The sequence below is a fragment of the Gouania willdenowi genome, chromosome 2 (genome assembly GCF_900634775.1).
Source record: "Gouania willdenowi chromosome 2, fGouWil2.1, whole genome shotgun sequence".
Taxonomy (NCBI): Eukaryota; Metazoa; Chordata; class Actinopteri; order Blenniiformes; family Gobiesocidae; genus Gouania; species Gouania willdenowi.
In genome coordinates this window covers 13,462,211-13,481,536 of record NC_041045.1, presented here as the reverse complement: position 1 = coordinate 13,481,536, position 19,326 = coordinate 13,462,211, and the positions used below count along the sequence as shown (strand labels likewise).

At 39.7% G+C, this 19,326-nt stretch overlaps 1 protein-coding gene across 2 annotated transcripts; it reads left to right on the top strand.

Annotated features, from left to right (window-relative positions):
- Positions 1–7,942: 7,942 nt before the first annotated feature.
- Positions 7,943–9,834, top strand: LOC114477813 (uncharacterized). 2 transcript variants are annotated; one of them, XM_028470434.1, is made up of 4 exons: positions 7,943–8,318; positions 8,808–9,034; positions 9,206–9,394; positions 9,576–9,834. In XM_028470434.1, exons 2-4 carry the CDS (start codon positions 8,827–8,829, stop codon positions 9,818–9,820), a joined length of 642 nt encoding a protein of 213 aa, XP_028326235.1. In that variant the 5' UTR covers positions 7,943–8,318; positions 8,808–8,826; the 3' UTR covers positions 9,821–9,834. The 2 variants fall into 2 exon arrangements, with proteins under 2 accessions (XP_028326235.1, XP_028326243.1); XM_028470442.1 differs by lacking the exon at positions 8,808–9,034.
- The last annotated feature ends 9,492 nt before the right edge of the window (positions 9,835–19,326 follow it).

Below are 19,326 nucleotides of genomic sequence, written 5' to 3'. Positions count from 1 at the left end.
GTATGTGGTTGGCTCTTAAAAGAGCCGTTTTGTGTGCGCTGGTGCACTATGACAGCCTGCTGTCTTGCCACGGAACAGCTCCCTCTGCAGAGAAGTATGACGTGAAGACCTCTCGCACCCTGATGGCCTCCCGTCCAGAGTAGTTGGCGGCAACTCTTCCCAGTCCTGGCAGTGGCTCCACCTCAGCAGTTGGATTGTTCACTCTGGCTGTGGTAGATGTGTGTCGCAGGAAGTTGTGCAGAACACAGGTTGCCTTCACACATTTCTCTGCAACATCTACCCTCACCTCCATGGCACGCCTGTACATTCTCCACTGAGAGGAGAGGATGCCAAAGGCGTCTTCCACCACCATACGAGCCCGGGACAGACGGTAATTGAAAATTTTCCGCTCTCTTGGGATGTTGCGCCCAGGAAATGGCCTCATGAGGTTTTTCCTGAGTGGAAAAGCCTCATCGGCAACAAACGCGTGTGGCTGTGGCCCACGGTGGTCTGCCCCTGGCAGTGTCTGGTCTGCAGGCAAGGGGAGGGTGCCGGCCCGGAGAGCCTGACCAAACGTGGAGTTGGCGAGGATCCCTCCATCACTTGTTCTCCCATAGCCCCCGACATCAATCACCCGGAAACAATAATTTGCGTCTACAACTGCAAGGAGAACTAAAGAATATGTTCCCTTGTAGTCCTGACTCGGGGGGGGCTTTAAGGACAACATGTTTGCCATCAAGTGCTCCACAGCAGAGAGGGAAATTCCACTTTGCCTCAAAGGTCTCAGCAATGGACTTCCACTCCTCTGCGGTGGGAACAGCCATGAACTCCTCCACTAGGCAGTCCCAGATAGCAGCTGCAACCTCAGGCACAATGTGGAGACCCCAACGCGGAAGCTGTTTGCTATGGTCCTGAAGGAGTCACCTGTGGCCAGGTACCTGCACGGTGAACGACACAGAAAAGATTAGATCGATTGATGATCAAATATACATAATGTGGGTGTGTGCATAAAAGAGGAAGAAATGAGAGAGAGAGAACACGCCTTATCTCCCACAATGTGTCTCCAGAGGACAATAATTATTAGTACATAATGATTTATGATTACTTCATATTAAATAAATTATAAACAATACATATTATTAATGAGAGAAAATAATTACCAATAGTAAATAAATAATGATTTGTGAATTATTACTTAAATAATATATTAATTATCAACAATAAATAATTTTAATGAAGCACGCCAAATCTCACCAGAATAGGTTTCTCCAGAGGACAATAATTAACAATAGTAAATAAATAATGATTTATGAATTATTACTTAAATATTACATGAATTATAAATAATATTAATGAAGCAGGCCTAATCTCCCAGAATAGGTGTAGCCAGAGGACAATAATTATTAGTACATAATGATTTATGATTGCTTCAAATTAAAGACACTATAGAAAATACATAATAGTATTAATGAAGCAGGTCTAATCTCCCAGAATAGGTTTCTTCAGAGGAAAATAATTACCAATAGTAAATAAATTATTTGTGAATTATTACTTAAATAATATATTAATTATCAACAATAAATAATATTAATGAGGCAGGCCTTATTTCCCAGAATAGGCATCTAAAAAGGAAAAACATTTTAATGAAGTATCTATCTTTATTGTGTATTTGAGCGATATGTCTGATGAATCATGGCAATGGCATCTTCGGTTAATGAAACTTACCGGAGACAGATGGACAGCCGTTCGGATGCAGAGATGGAACGCCGGTAGTTGGTGTCCTGCCGGGAGATCCGTGGGCCAATCCGACCCAGCAGGTCGTCGAATTGGGCAACGGTCAGTCGCAGGTACCGCTGGAAACGGTCATCATCCAGGCGAAGCTCCTGGAGCAGGCAGTGAAACTCACCAAGTTGGTTACGTTGCTGGTTCACCTGGTGAATCCAGGAACGCCGGCGTCGTGCGTTTTGACGGCTGTTCCTCTTCAAAAAGAGGTAAAGTGCAGCGATTTTCCTGGGGTCCTCCATTTTGGGTGTGGAAACAAACAGAGCCTGGTTGTCGCCGTTTGGGAGTCTGGTGGGCGGAGCTTCGCTTCAGACGCGAATGAAGCGAATAGGGAAACATTTTTTGATCCTGCGGAAGGTTTCGCGCGACAGACGCGAACGGTCCCGCAGAAACCGCGTTTGGTGTGAACGTAGTCTGTAAACCCTGCAGCAGGAACACACACACACACACACACACACACATACACACACATACGGGATGCAGCGCCGCTATGTTCTTGTCTTTCCTCCATACAGCACATCACTGGGGGCTGTACGGAGGAAATAGGACCCCATTCATGCTTTTAAATTGTTCCTTAAACTTTTACAAATGTGCTGCAGTATTCAGTTGATTCAGCTGTAAAGCTGAATCAACTGAATGGCTCGTTAACATTGGTTTCAACAAGGTGTGTTGGAGCAGAGATACATCTAAAAGTCTCAGGAATCCGGCCCTCAAGGACTGGAGTCCGGCACCCCTGAGCTAGCACCTCAATGCTAAACATATAGCAGATAGCACCTTAATGCTAAACATGTAGCAGCTCGCACCTCAATGCTAAACATGTAGCAGCTAGCACCTACAATGCTAAACATGTAACGGCTAGGACCTCAATGCTAAACATGTAGCATTGACAGCTACCTTAGACAGTGCTAGTATTTTCATTTAAATGAAAATACCTCAAGTTGAGGGCATTTCCCAGCAAGTGTTAGGTGAGATTAATTAGATGAATTACAAAGGCATATTTAGTTAATCAATCTTTTTTTATCTCTTGACAGCACTATGCACACGTCATTATGGGTTGTTGTGTAGCATTAGGTTTAAGTTGGTCTATCTTTTTATTGTTTATCTCTTCCCGTCCACAGATCACTCCGTGGCAGCAAAGTCCGGAGGTTGTTTCCCGGGCGGGGCCTCCGTCATGGTGGAGGGCGGAGGACGAAAGCGCATCGTCGCCCTACGCCCCAGAGAGCGCGTCCTGGCTTGGTCGGATGGTGAGCCGGTGTTCAGTGAGGTCATGGCTTTCCTCGACCGAAACCCCCAGACCCTCAGACTCTTCCACACCCTGCACACAGACTCCGGAGCCCGGCTCTCCCTCACCGCAGCCCACCTCGTCTTTGTGGCAGAGAGGAACTGTTCTGAAGGGTGACCTCCGCGCAGTGTTTGCCAGTGACGCCCGGCCGGTCAGTGCGTGCTGGTCACTGAGGGCGGCAAGGGGCGTTTGTCCCGCATCAGCAGGGTGAGCGTGGAGCCCAGCAGGGGGGTGTTTGCCCCGCTGACCTGGCAGGGCACGCTGGTGGTGGACGGTGTGCTGTCGTCCTGCTACGCCGTGTTGGACCAGCACAGCCTGGCTCACCGTGCCTTTGCCCCGCTAAGGCTGCTCCACAGGTGGGTCGGAGCAGTTGGCGGGGGGCACGGGAATGGGGTGGGCTCAAAGCTGCTGGACTCGGGGCGCTTAGACTTGGACTGGGACGTCAGGTGAGGAAAGGACTCCAAGACCGTAAAAACTCTTTAAGATCCTCATATTTCAAAGTTTAGGCCTACATCAGATGTTCTCAACTCTGTGGGAATTTTACTCAGGCTTAAAAAAACTTTAGATTTTAAAAGTGCAGTCCTACTTTCACTTTAAATATCAGAGCTCCGTGAGTTGACATCATATCGTTCAGTAAAACCTACTAAAAGGGGGTTTTGGAAGTAAATTTTGTAAATTTGTAAATCTTTTCACACTTACCTTTATAGAGTCTCTGGTAAGAGGGGAAAAGAGTCATTTTTAAGCTTTAATATGAATGAACTTCTGATTGAACATTTAAATTTGAACATTTTCCCTCATTTGTCCTGAAGCCAGAGAAGTTTTGAACCAAAGTGTTGCTGAGTTTGTAGTATTTATATGTAATTATTTGAATGATATTGTGCAAACATTGGTATTGAAAAGCCTAAAAATTCTTCTTTCTGAAGGTTTTTTTTTCTCAATGAATGTTTGGAAAGTCATTTTCAGGCATTTGTTTTTACACAAATGAAGTCAAAACAACAAATTCGGGTTAAAAGAACTTTGAAAAATCTATTTTTTAAAGGAAATACAACAAATGTTGGATAAAAGATTAACATCTTTTATCCAACATTATCCAACATATCCAAAATGATGTGATTGTAAAGGTGTGAGAAACAAACTGATCGCTGCATTTTCCAGACATTAGAAGAGATATAAGATTGTATTTAAGTATTATTTGTTTACAGGGGAAAAATGATAATATGTGAGAATTTTTCATGTGTGAAAAAACTTTAAAGAATTATTTTTGAAATTAAATTATGTGGAAATCAGTGGAGTGTCAGTGTTTTACTTTGGTGTTTATATTCAGTAAAGGTTATCAGTTGCACAATGAGTCACTTTTTAGAATTAAGTTGTGTTCAATTCTAGCATTATTGTATCGCTTTTTATTTAAAATGGATGAAAGTAAACTGCATTACGTCAACCGTAATTTTTGTTGTTATTCTTAAAAATATTTGTCAGTTTTTGAAAGTGTTTTCGCACTCATAACATGTTTGTGACATGAGGCCATTTGCACTTTAAAGGAAGAATCCGGTAATCCAGTGTTCTTTGGTTATTTCGTTTCAAAACCAAATTTAAAAATTTTAAAAAAAACCAGATTGTTCTTTTGTTTTATTAATTTAAAATCAGAAACAGGAAAATGGAAATAAAAAAAACAAATACTAAAAAAAAATTCATTCTTTGGTTATTCATTCACCTACAAGAAACTCACCTTGACAAACTAAATAAAATGGGATTTAAACATGTATATTTTTCCTCGTATAGAACAGGGAGGCGACATTGATACAGACGCAAAAAAAACAGTAAAATACTTAACACGTTGATAAATGAATTGGGTATTGTGGACGTACAGAGAGAAAGAAATCCAACCAACTCTCAGATAGAATATTTGTTTACATTTTTAAAAAAAAAGATTAAATAGGTCCTGCCACTAAATTGTACTAAATGGTACACAATAACAGGGAGGTGGCACCATTAAAAGTTTGGGATGCATTGAAGGCGGTAATAAGGGGTAAAATAATATCAATTGCTTAATAAAGAAACGCAGACATTAAACCCTTAAAAACCTTGAAGATTAAATGAAAAGACCCTAAAAGTAAAATGCAAATGCAAAATTACGAGAACAAGAGACAAACTGGACTAAAAAAATATGCAGGAAATCCAGAGAAAGCTGCTGTTTATAAAACAACGGTACTATGAAATGGGATCAAAATCACTGAAGGTTCTATTGTACAAGCTGAAAGCGTTCCTTATACAAAATAAGGAACCCAGAAACAAACGAGATACAGAGCAGCCAAGACCAAATTCTATCCAGCTTTGAAAATTATTATAAAAAAACCACCATATACTCCCAATCACAAATTGACACCTTTTTATCCTCATACATCAGCAAAAATAACCATGCATATATTTTATTTTCAAGTTCAGGCTGAAATTGAACATACTGGTCAAAATGAAAGTGGGTACCTTTCATTTTGAAAAAACTGAGAAGTAAATGGTGATTTCTTCATAGTATTCTAATTTTTTAAATTTCTGTTTTCGTGGGTTTTATGAGCTGGAAGCCCAAATTATGTAAAAACAAACAAATAAATACTTGAAATCATTTAAATTGTGGGCCCTGGATATATAATCTATGAAAGTTTAACTTTTTGAATGGAATTATGGAAATTAATCAACTTTTCCATAATATTCTAATTTTTTGGAAAAGGTCTGTATATATGTGTTTGAACCTACACCATTTTGGCTGATTAGTTGGACAATTGAGTGTGGTTTGTTGTCATGTGCCTGTGTTAACATCGTGTCAGGATGGCCGAGTGGTCTAAGGTCAGACTCAAAGATTTTTCCTTCCGCTGGTGTGGGTTTGAGTCCGGTGTGGTGTCGAATCCCACTTCTGACATTTTTTTTTTTTACATATTAAACACAGCAAATTCCACCTTTAAAAATACATAAACAAAAAAAAAGAAACATTTTAGGTTATTTCCTAGGTTAATGTTAGGGATAGGGTTAAAGTTTCATTTATTCAGACTGACAGTTGGCAGTCCAAACATGTCGGGAAATCAAAGTAAATTGACTGAATAAATTAAACCTAAACATATTATTTAAAAGAAAAAAAAGGCAAAATTAAGTTGCTGGAGTCTAAATCTAAATGCACCGTGTGGGACAATGATACATTGATAATATCTATAATAGATCCAACCTTGACAAACTGCACGTCGGTGAGAGCTCGAACATAGAAGTCAGGTGTGTACTGCTGAACGGGGATGAAGTTGTTGATCTGGCATCAATAGGCATCATTTTGCAAAAGAGGCAATTATAAAGACAGAGTCAGATAAAATTGGTCAAAAGTTTGTTTTTAATCCTTTATGTACTCTCAGACAAGACGAGAAAGCTCCTTAATAATTTGTTAGCATAGCTCGATAGCTTCGTGCCTTTAAAAACACACTGAGTGAGAAGCCAAAAAGACAGCAGAAAAACTTACTCTAAAGATCGGATTCCTCCAAGATCTCCGACTTGATAATATTCTCAATAACATCCATCAAGGTGATCAATCCCAACACTTTGTAGAAAGGATCCCCCTCCCCCTCGTTGTTCAGCTTTTGGACAATAGCCAAAAGCTGAACAACGCCGCGTGGGAAGAACATAAGATGGAGCCAAAGCTTTTACAAGCTTTCGGAAGCCACTTCCCTCCACAATGGAAAAGGCCTGGGAATCCTCAATCACCATATCCACCAACACCTCAGTCAAGTCAATCATCTCAGCTGAATGAAAATGCATATGTTATAGTTAGACATTTTAATGGACAATTAAATTCAAATAACCATATAAAGTGTAATTGTAGGACAATCATCATCAATTATTATCATGAAATAAAATGGCCTACCCGAGACAGGTTCACCCTGGTTGGAATCCACACTGCCATGCAAGGCTCGGTAGTGCCTTAACATAGCTGAGGTGTTATTATTATAACCCAGTTGTTTAGAGCACAACAGACACTTTCACCTACAATTAAAAAAACAATTATTCAAACCTATTTAGAAAAGACAAATGTGAGCAAGAGACATTATATGTTGTCATATTTGTGTAATCTATTATTACATAATTATTGCTATGCCTTACCTTATTAGGTGAGATCTGTTCAAAGTGCTCCCAAACTGGAGAAAATCTTCTCTTTCTTGCTGGTTCCATCGCAAAAGAAGAAGCTCGAATAGGATGCCAAAAGAAGCGCAATAACCCAGAAACACAAAAAGTGAAGGGGAATCCATTGCGTCGACTCATCTGTTTTATTTTGAATCGCGCTCCAAACCAGCGAATCATTTCCGGATTCAGTCACGTGGTACGGCCGCTTCGCGAGGCTTCGAACGTCACCACATACGTCACCAACACGCGCCTCGACCCACGCTTCAAAAATATCTCCCTTAGATTACTCGGTACACGCTTTGAAGACTCGGCACGCTCAGCACATCACTAGTTGAGACTGACTACTCCGGCTGTTTCACTTCTATGGCGCCAAGATCATCATCTTCTTCCTCGCTTGAATACAGCTCGGCGAAGGTGATGATTTCCGAGCTGTTAGGGAACAGGTGGAGCCCGTAGAACCTGACGAGGATGGGGCTTCCCTCGGTCCCTTCACGGTGGTCTCCGCGGGTTTTTCGCTCTTCTCCAGCCTCATGCCGAGTATTTGAGTGACATTTCTAGTGTCTGAAACCGCCGCTTCGGTCCGTATGCCCGCAAAAATACAAGAAAACACGATTAAAGTTAGCGTGAACCCTGCTCCACTCCAGTCTATCGCCATGTTTGTGTCGCTTTCTGCCAACAGGTGAACTGACGTTATTAACGGCTTTTCATGAGCACACCCCTCGTTTAAATGCAGAGTTTTGACCAATGGGAAGCTTTGGCGTCACCTTCAAGCGCCTCTACTGGTAATATTTAAGGTCGACCAGCTGTTTCTCTTTTAAGATGGACTGAAAAGATGATGATTTCGCGTTATTCGCCGTTCGCTTGAGTTGAAAATATTGAACTCCAGCGGCAGTTTCGCGTGACGCGCAGGCGCGAACGCCAATCAGAGTCCTTGTTGGCAAACAAGGACTCTGATTGGCGTTCGCGGAAACCAGTCCACCCACCTATTCAAACATGGATGACAAGCTAATCGTAGCGGTGTGTGACCACCCTGAGCTGTACAACACAGCCAGTTATTGGTACCGGGACCGGACCAAGAAGGACCTGGCGTGGAGGACGATCGGCGAAGCGGTGGGACTAGCAGGTAAATCTTCTTTCTCTGTAGTTTTCATCTTTGAAAGTCGGCAATGAGCTAGGATTTGCAGCTAATGGCCGCTGTGTCATTTTACCGCCGTTTTATAGTCTTCATAAACAAGTACAGAACAAACAACACCCAGTAGTTCAGTTCTTCAGCCGAAAGGGTATAGGTTGAAGCAAAGCTTATTTCAACCATCACAACATAAAAAACCAGGTTATCTACATAATATCACACACAAAAAATATTTAACTTATATTACTATTTTTACAATACACACTCAATATAAATTCTGCACAATTTTTATATATACAGTCTGTACATGTATATTACATAATATTGATACACTATTTCATATTTATAAAACAAACGTCATCAATTAAATTTAGAGTGGCAATATATAAATTAATAAAAACATTTTATTTTATTTAGTAAGGATTGATATATGTTATACCGTTGTATACATATTATTGTTTATTTTTCTGCTGTTTATAACAGCGGATCTCTGCCGTAAAAGATGGAAGGGCCTGAGAGACACGTATTTAAAGGAAAAAAGAAAGTGTCTGGAGAAAAGGAGTGGGTCAGCTGCAGGGCCATCAAAAAGGTGGAAATACTCTGGAAATACCTCGACCCCTTCATTTCACCGAGAGACACCAGCAGCAACATGGTGCAGGGGGTTGAGGAAGACAGGGCTGCAGAATATGGTCATCCATCAGAGACTGGAGGTTTGTTTATCAGTGCAGACATATATACATATAGAAAAATGTATCTGCTTCATAATCAGACCTTTATGCACAATAGGACTTCTTCTAGTGTGGGTGGGGGGGGATAAAAATCTAGTATCATGATTTAAAATGTATAGTAATATTTCATATCTCATGTTTGTTGTCACTCAGAGGTAAACAATGAGGGAGAGGAAGCAGAAGGTGAGGGCGAAGGAGAGGATGCTGGTGGTGCTGATGTGGAGGCTGGTGGTGCTCATGTGGAGGCTGGAGGTGCTGATGGGGGTGCTGCTGCTGTTGCAAGGGTTCCTGCTAATGCTGCAGCAGCATCTCCTGCAGGATCAAGTGCAGCCAAACCATCTGGTATGATCATAACAGAAGTTGTTTTGCATTCTGTTATAAATACAATGTATCTTTAAATGCTTGGTATATCAGTGATGACAATGTTGATCATTACCTCGATTAATTAAAATATATCTATGATCGTATTTAAGTAACAGTGACTTGATAAGCTATTAATATATGTTAATATGTTTCTTTAAAGGAAGGAGGGCAAAGAAGAGACCCAGTCAAGGCCCAAGTGAGATGGACCTGGTCATCATGGAGGCCCTCAGAAGACCTCCTCCTTCTCCACCACCACCTATGTCGGCAGATGAAATGTTTTTAAAAAGCCTGCTTCCTACCCTGCAAAGAGTGCCCCCAGAAAACAGGGAGTTTGTAAAATTACAAATGTACAAAGTACTTGTTGACAATCTTCCGGTGACTCTAAATTTAGAAAATTTTGAATAGGTTTTAGATTTGGCTGGGTGGGGTGGGGTGGGGGCACTCTTTGCATGGTAGGAATCACATTGTAAATAGTTTATTTCGAAGTTTTATAAAGTTAATGTAAATAGTTTGTTTAAAATTGAGGTATTATAAATAATGATTTGTGAATTATTACTTAAATAATATATTAATTATCAACAATAAATAATTTTAATGAAGCACGCCAAATCTCACCAGAATAGGTTTCTCCAGAGGACAATAATTAACAATAGTAAATAAATAATGATTTATGAATTATTACTTAAATATTACATGAATTATAAATAATATTAATGAAGCAGGCCTAATCTCCCAGAATAGGTGTAGCCAGAGGACAATAATTATTAGTACATAATGATTTATGATTGCTTCATATTAAAGAAATTATAGAAAATACATAATAGTATTAATGAAGCAGGTCTAATCTCCCAGAATAGGTTTCTTCAGAGGAAAATAATTACCAATAGTAAATAAATTATTTGTGAATTATTACTTAAATAATATATTAATTATCAACAATAAATAATATTAATGAGGCAGGCCTTATTTCCCAGAATAGGCATCTAAAAAGGAAAAACATTTTAATGAAGTATCTATCTTTATTGTGTATTTGAGCGATATGTCTGATGAATCATGGCAATGGCATCTTCGGTTAATGAAACTTACCGGAGACAGATGGACAGCCGTTCGGATGCAGAGATGGAACGCCGGTAGTTGGTGTCCTGCCGGGAGATCCGTGGGCCAATCCGACCCAGCAGGTCGTCGAATTGGGCAACGGTCAGTCGCAGGTACCGCTGGAAGCGGTCATCATCCAGGCGAAGCTCCTGGAGCAGGCAGTGAAACTCACCAAGTTGGTTACGTTGCTGGTTCACCTGGTGAATCCAGGAACGCCGGCGTCGTGCGTTTTGACGGCTGTTCCTCTTCAAAAAGAGGTAAAGTGCAGCGATTTTCCTGGGGTCCTCCATTTTGGGTGTGGAAACAAACAGAGCCTGGTTGTCGCCGTTTGGGAGTCTGGTGGGCGGAGCTTCGCTTCAGACGCGAATGAAGCGAATAGGGAAACATTTTTTGATCCCGCGAATCCTGCGGAAGGTTTCGCGCGACAGACGCGAACGGTCCCGCAGAAACCGCGTTTGGTGTGAACGTAGTCTGTAACCCTGCAGCAGGAACACACACACACACACACACATACGGGATGCAGCGCTGCTATGTTCTTGTCTTTCCTCCATACAGCACATCACTGGGGGCTGTACGGAAGAAATAGGACCCCATTCATGCTTTTAAATTGTTCCTTAAACTTTTACAAATGTGCTGCAGTATTTACAGCTGAATCAACTGAATGGCTCGTTAACATTGGTTTCAACAAGGTGTGTTGGAGCAGAGATACATCTAAAAGTCTCAGGAATCCGGCCCTCAAGGACTGGAGTCCGGCACCCCTGAGCTAGCACCTCAATGCTAAACATATAGCAGATAGCACCTTAATGCTAAACATGTAGCAGCTAGCACCTCAATGCTAAACATGTAGCAGCTAGCACCTCAATGCTAAACATGTAGCAGCTAGCACCTCAATGCTAAACATGTAGCAGCTAGCACCTCAATGCTGAACATGTAACGACTAGGACCTCAATGCTAAACATGTAGCATTGACAGCTAGCTTAGACGGTGCTAGCTGCTACATGCACACTGGATAAGATGACAGGGTTCAGAACCAAAATGAATGAGTCCTTGAGTGACAATACATATTATTATCTGAAGGAGAGAAAAAACAAGTTTGGTTGATAAATGAATTAGGTATTGTGGACGTACAGAGAGAAAGAAATCCAACCACATTACTCTCAGATAGAATATTTGTTTACATTTTTTTTTAAAAAAAAGATTAAATAGGTCCTGCCACTAAATTGTACTAAATGATAACAGGGAGGTGGCACCATTAAAAGTTTGGGATGCATTGAAGGCGGTAATAAGGGGTAAAATAATATCAATTGCTTAATAAAGAAACGCAGACATTAAACCCTTAAAAACCTTGAAGATTAAATGAAAAGACTCCAAAAAGAACATTCAGCAACCCTAAAAGTAAAATGCAAATGCAAAATTACGAGAACAAGAGACAAACTGGACTAAAAAAATATGCAGGAAATCCAGAGAAAGCTGCTGTTTATAAAACAACGGTACTATGAAATGGGATCAAAATCACTGAAGGTTCTATTGTACAAGCTGAAAGCGTTCCTTATACAAAATAAGGAACCCAGAAACAAACGAGATACAGAGCAGCCAAGACCAAATTCTATCCAGCTTTGAAAATTATTATAAAAAAAAACACCATATACTCCCAATCACAAATTGACGACTTTTTATCCTCCATACATCAGCAAAAATAACCATGCATATATTTTATTTTCAAGTTCAGGCTGAAATTGAACATACTGGTCAAAATGGAAGTGGGTACCTGGAAATATGAGTCACAAAAACTGTAGAGTGCAGTAGGGGACATTAATAAAGTCAATTTATTCAACTAGCCTATTGTGTAATATTTGAGTATTTCATTTTTAAACATTATTATTTTATTTCTTTCACTCACTACATATGAAAGACAAATATTGTTCTTTTTACATCACTACATTTCTGTAGATATTCTCATCGCTACGCACTATTATTTTTAGTTTTCTTGTTATTCATATATGTAACCAGAAGAAGTCACACGTGTGGCACCTGCAGCAGTTGAACACAAATAGATTTATTGAAGATCTCACATATACAAAATAGCATTTGAACAACAGAGTTAGAATATATATATATATCATTTTTTTTTTTTTTTAGCTATAGTTTTCATTTGCTTGAGGTAAACAACACAATCAGCGAGGTCACGTGATCTGAATGGCACACAAAGAGGACCACGCTGGTTTTTTTTCTGCAACAGGAAACACATTTTCCACAGCTGGAGCCACACAAATGGAGATTGAATGGTTTCACTTGGAACAGAGTGAAGCGTCAGTCACAGTCCATGAGAATCAGCTCATTTAGTTCTGTTTTTGGAGTCTGTTTTGTCGTCAATTTGTGAATTTTTTTTGTTGTCGTTTGGGGGATTTTTCTCTCATTTTGTGAGTTTACTTCGGGGGCCACACAGAATTAGACCGAGGGCCAGATATGGTCCGCGGGCCGCCCTTTGCCCATGTCTGCTTTAACTTATTTTCTCTATCACACTGATATTATTATTATTTTGTGATACATATCCTGCTGAGATTGAACGGACATATTGTAAACGTCAGAGTAAATTTAGAAAAAACAAAAGCCTTTTTATGAATGTGAACTTTAATGAACATATTATTTAAGATTATATTTAGCGATTTATTTGTTGAAGGAACTGTCCAACAACATAGATGCAAAAAATACCCAAAATTAGAGAAAAATACACAAAATGACAGCAAAAATGAACTAAATGATGAAAAAAAAACCACAACCATCTACAGGAGCTTAAATTTAGAATCTAGAATTTCTAGAATTTAGAACCTTTTTATGAATCTGAACTTTAATGAACATATTATTTAAGATGATATTTATTGATTTATTTGTTGAAGTTGTTGCGTTGTCTGCTGACGAAGACAAATACAAACATTTGATAAGTGAGTTTTTTTTTTTTCAGCTTCCAAAGGCAGAAATTTAAAGGAAACCTGGTTCTCAGGAAGATAAGTAATGAAATATTTCCTTTGAGCTTGACATCATGGCGGACTGTTAAAGGCAACAAACACTGTATTTTGTTTTGAGCTAAAGCAGGAATCATGTGTAGAGAGGCTGGTTTCCCATGCTTTTCACTGGGGGAGAGCTTTGAGGATGGCGTTCACCTCCTCGGCCACGGCCGTCAGTGCAAACTCAAACTGGTCCTGGAAACGCCAAAGAAGCACAACAAGGTGTGACCATCCTTCCTCTGCAATCATCACATCATAGTAATATGGTTTTTTATTAGAGAACACTCAAGTGGTTTTGTGCAGCACCCAAAGTAAACACAAAAAAATGACTCCAAACAATACACAAAACAACAGAAACACAAAATATACAAAAACAAACCCGATCATACAAATCCAATTTTTTTGGGGCGGTAAAAGGAGCAATTCCGACACCTTAGTTATTTGCACAGGTTATTGTATTTATTTGTTTATTTTTACATAAATTGGGCTTCCAGCTCATAAAACTCATGAAAACAGGAATTCAAAAATTTTGAATACTGTGAAGAAATCACCATTTACTTCTCAATTTTTGCATAAAAAAGTGAGAGCATTGCAACCCAAATCATGACTGACTGTGGATATTTCACACTGGACCTCAAGCAGCTTGGGTTTTAATCCTCAGCCGTCTTCCTCCAAACCCTTGGACCTTGATTCCAGAATGAAAGACACGCTTCACTTTCATCAGAAAAGAGGACCATAGACCACTGGCCAACAGTCCAGTCCTTCTTCTTCTCTTTTTTTCTGCAAAAACTGAGAAGTAAATGGTGATTTCTTCATAGTATTCTAATTTTTTTAATTTCTGTTTTCGTGGGTTTTATGAGCTGGAAGCCCAAATTATGTAAAAACAAACAAATAAATACTTGAAATCATTTAAATTGTGGGCCCTGAATCTATAATCTATGAAAGTTTAACTTTTTGAATGGAATTATGGAAATTAATCAACTTTTCCATAATATTCTAATTTTTTGGAAAAAGTCTGTATATATGTGTTTGAACCTACACCATTTTGGCTGATTAGTTGGACAATTGAGTGTGGTTTGTTGTCATGTGCCTGTGTTAACATCGTGTCAGGATGGCCGAGTGGTCTAAGGTCATAGACTCAAAGATTTTTCCTTCCGCTGGTGTGGGTTTGAGTCCGGTGTGGTGTCGAATCCCACTTCTGACATTTATTTTTTTTTTACATATTAAACACAGCAAATTCCACCTTTAAAAATACATAAACAAAAAAAAAGAAACATTTTAGGTTAATGTTAGGGATAGGGCTAAAGTTTCATTTATTCAGACTGACAGTTGGCAGTCCAAACATGTCGGGAAATCAAAGTAAATTGACTGAATAAATTAAACCTAAACATATTATTTAAAAGAAAAAAAAGGCAAAATTAAGTTGCTGGAGTTAAATCTAAATGCACCGTGTGGGACAATGATACATTGATAATATCTATAATAGATCCAACCTTGACAAACTGCACGTCGGTGAGAGCTCGAACATAGGAGTCAGGTGTGTACTGCTGAACGGGGATGAAGTTGTTGATCTGGCATCAATAGGCATCATTTTGCAAAAGAGGCAATTATAAAGACAGAGTCAGATAAAATTGGTCAAAAGTTTGTTTTTAATCCTTTATGTACTCTCAGACAAGACGAGAAAGCTCCTTAATAATTTGTTAGCATAGCTCGATAGCTTCGTGCCTTTAAAAACACACTGAGTGAGAAGCCAAAAAGACAGCAGAAAAACTTACTCTAAAGATCGGATTCCTCCAAGATCTCCGACTTGATAATATTCTCAATAACATCCATCAAGGTGATCAATCCCAACACTTTGTAGAAAGGATCCCCCTCCCCCTCGTTGTTCAGCTTTTGGACAATAGCCAAAAGCTGAACAACGCCGCGTGGGAAGAACATAAGATGGAGCCAAAGCTTTTACAAGCTTTCAGAAGCCACTTCCCTCCACAATGGAAAAGGGCTGGGAATCCTCAATCACCATATCCACCAACACCTCAGTCAAGTCAACCGTCTCAGCTGAATGAAAATGCATATGTTATAGTTAGACATTTTAATGGACAATTAAATTCAAATAACCATATAAAGTGTAATTGTAGGACAATCATCATCAATTATTATCATGAAATAAAATGGCCTACCCGAGACAGGTTCACCCTGGTTGGAATCCACACTGCCATGCAAGGCTCGGTAGTGCCTTAACATAGCTGAGGTGTTATTATTATAACCCAGTTGTTTAGAGCACAACAGACACTTTCACCTACAATTAAAAAAACAATTATTCAAACCTATTTAGAAAAGACAAATGTGAGCAAGAGAAATTATATGTTGTCATATTTGTGTTATCTATTATTACATAATTATTGCTATGCCTTACCTTATTAGGTGAGATCTGTTCAAAGTGCTCCCAAACTGGAGAAAATCTTCTCTTTCTTGCTGGTTCCATCGCAAAAGAAGAAGCTCGAATAGGATGCCAAAAGAAGCGCAATAACCCAGAAACACAAAAAGTGAAGGGGAATCCATTGCGTCGACTCATCTGTTTTATTTTGAATCGCGCTCCAAACCAGCGAATCATTTCCGGATTCAGTCCAGCCGCTTCGCGAGGCTTCGAACGTCACCACATACGTCACCAACACGCGCCTCGACCCACGCTTCAAAAATATCTCCCTTAGATTACTCGGTACACGCTTTGAAGACTCGGCACGCTCAGCACATCACTAGTTGAGACTGACTACTCCGGCTGTTTCACTTCTATGGCGCCAAGATCATCATCTTCTTCCTCGCTTGAATACAGCTCGGCGAAGGTGATGATTTCCGAGCTGTTAGGGAACAGGTGGAGCCCGTAGAACCTGACGAGGATGGGGCTTCCCTCGGTCCCTTCACGGTGGTCTCCGCGGGTTTTTCGCTCTTCTCCAGCCTCATGCCGAGTATTTGAGTGTCTGAAACCGCCGCTTCGGTCCGTATGCCCGCAAAAATACAAGAAAACACGATTAAAGTTAGCGTGAACCCTGCTCCACTCCAGTCTATCGCCATGTTTGTGTCGCTTTCTGCCAACAGGTAACTGACGTTATTAACGGCTTTTCATGAGCACACCCCTCGTTTAAATGCAGAGTTTTGACCAATGGGAAGCTTTGGCGTCACCTTCAAAGAGGGATCAAGCGCCTCTACTGGTAATATTTAAGGTCGACCAGCTGTTTCTCTTTTAAGATGGACTGAAAAGATGATGATTTCGCGTTATTCGCCGTTCGCTTGAGTTGAAAATATTGAACTCCAGCGGCAGTTTCGCGTGACGCGCAGGCGCGAACGCCAATCAGAGTCCGTCAACGCGGAAACCAGTCCACCCACCTATTCAAACATGGATGACAAGCTAATCGTAGCGGTGTGTGACCACCCTGAGCTGTACAACACAGCCAGTTATTGGTACCGGGACCGGACCAAGAAGGACCTGGCGTGGAGGACGATCGGCGAAGCGGTGGGACTAGCAGGTAAATCTTCTTTCTCTGTAGTTTTCATCTTTGAAAGTCGGCAATGAGCTAGGATTTGCAGCTAATGGCCGCTGTGTCATTTTACCGCCGTTTTATAGTCTTCATAAACAAGTACAGAACAAACAACACCCAGTAGTTCAATTCTTCAGCCGAAAGGGTATAGGTTGAAGCAAAGCTTATTTCACCATCACAACATAAAAAACCAGGTTATCACACACAAAAAATATTTAACTTATATTACTATTTTTACAATACACACTCAATATAAATTCTGCACAATTTTTATATATACAGTCTGTACATGTATATTACATAATATTGATACACTATTTCATATTTATAAAACAAACGTCATCAATTAAATTTAGAGTGGCAATATATAAATTAATAAAAACATTTTATTTTATTTAGTAAGGATTGATATATGTTATACCGTTGTATACATATTATTGTTTATTTTTCTGCTGTTTATAACAGCGGATCTCTGCCGTAAAAGGTGGAAGGGCCTCAGAGACACGTATTTAAAGGAAAAAAGAAAGTGTCTGGAGAAAAGGAGTGGGTCAGCTGCAGGGCCATCAAAATGGTGGAAATACTCTGGAAATACCTCGACCCCTTCATTTCACCGAGAGACACCAGCAGCAACATGGTGCAGGGGGTTGAGGAAGACAGGGCTGCAGAATATGGTCATCCATCAGAGACTGGAGGTTTGTTTATCAGTGCAGACATATATACATATAGAAAAATGTATCTGCTTCATAATCAGACCTTTATGCACAATAGGACTTCTTCTAGTGTGGGTGGGGGGGGGGATAAAAATCGAGTATCATGATTTAAAATGTATAGTAATATTTCATATCTCATGTTTGTTGTCACTCAGAGGTAAACAATGAGGGAGAGGAAGCAGAAGGTGAGGGCGAAGGAGAGGATGCTGGTGGTGCTCATGTGGAGGCTGGAGGTGCTGATGGGGGTGCTGCTGCTGTTGCAAGGGTTCCTGCTAATGCTGCAGCAGCATCTCCTGCAGGATCAAGTGCAGCCAAACCATCTGGTATGATCATAACAGAAGTTGTTTTGCATTCTGTTATAAATACAATGTATCTTTACCTCGATTAATTAAAATATATCTATGATCGTATTTAAGTAACAGTGACTTGATAAGCTATTAATATATGTTAATATGTTTCTTTAAAGGAAAGAGAGCAAAGAAGAGACCCAGCCAAGGCCCAAGTGAGATGGACCTGGTCATCATGGAGGCCCTCAGAAGACCTCCTCCTTCTCCACCACCACCTATGTCGGCAGATGAAATGTTTTTAAAAAGCCTGCTTCCTACCCTGCAAAGAGTGCCCCCAGAAAACAGGGAGTTTGTAAAATTACAAATGTACAAAGTACTTGTTGACAATCTTCCGGTGACTCTAAATTTAGAAAATTTTGAATAGGTTTTAGATTTGGCTGGGTGGGGTGGGGTGGGGGCACTCTTTGCATGGTAGGAATCACATTGTAAATAGTTTATTTCGAAGTTTTATAAAGTTAATGTAAATAGTTTGTTTAAAATTGAGGTATTATAAAGTTCATGTGAATAGTTTGTTTAAAATTGAGGTATTATAATAGTTTGTTTAAAATCGAGGTATTATAAAGTGTTTTTCATCATGTTGTCATGCACAAACATTGTAAAGATCTTTTTTTCATACAGAGAGAAAGAAATCCAACCACATTACTCTCAGATGGAATATTTGTTTACATTTTTTTTTAAAAAAAGATTAAATAGGTCCTGCCACTAAATTGTACTAAATGATAACAGGGAGGTGGCACCATTAAAAGTTTGGGATGCATTGAAGGCGGTAATAAGGGGTAAAATAATATCAATTGCTTAATAAAGAAACGCAGACATTAAACCCTTAAAAACCTTGAAGATTAAATGAAAAGACTCCAAAAAGAACATTCAGCAACCCTAAAAGTAAAATGCAAATGCAAAATTACGAGAACAAGAGACAAACTGGACTAAAAAAATATGCAGGAAATCCAGAGAAAGCTGCTGTTTATAAAACAACGGTACTATGAAATGGTACCGTTGTTTCATAGTGGTATAAAAAAACCACCATATACTCCCAATCACAAATTGACGCCTTTTTATCCTCCATACATCAGCAAAAATAACCATGCATATATTTTATTTTCAAGTTCAGGCTGAAATTGAACATACTGGTCAAAATGAAAGTGGGTACCTGGAAATATGAGTCACAAAAACTGTAGAGTGCAGTAGTGGACATTAATAAAGTCAATTTATTCAACTAGC

Bases quoted from the DNA above. Each gene is read 5' to 3' on its own strand.
- LOC114477813 (XM_028470434.1), top strand. From the start codon at position 8,827: ATGGAAGGGCCTGAGAGACACGTATTTAAAGGAAAAAAGAAAGTGTCT. The intron at 9,035-9,205 runs GTTTGTTTATCA...GTTGTCACTCAG, and splicing joins TCATCCATCAGAGACTGGAG to AGGTAAACAATGAGGGAGAG. The intron at 9,395-9,575 runs GTATGATCATAA...GTTTCTTTAAAG, and splicing joins AAGTGCAGCCAAACCATCTG to GAAGGAGGGCAAAGAAGAGA.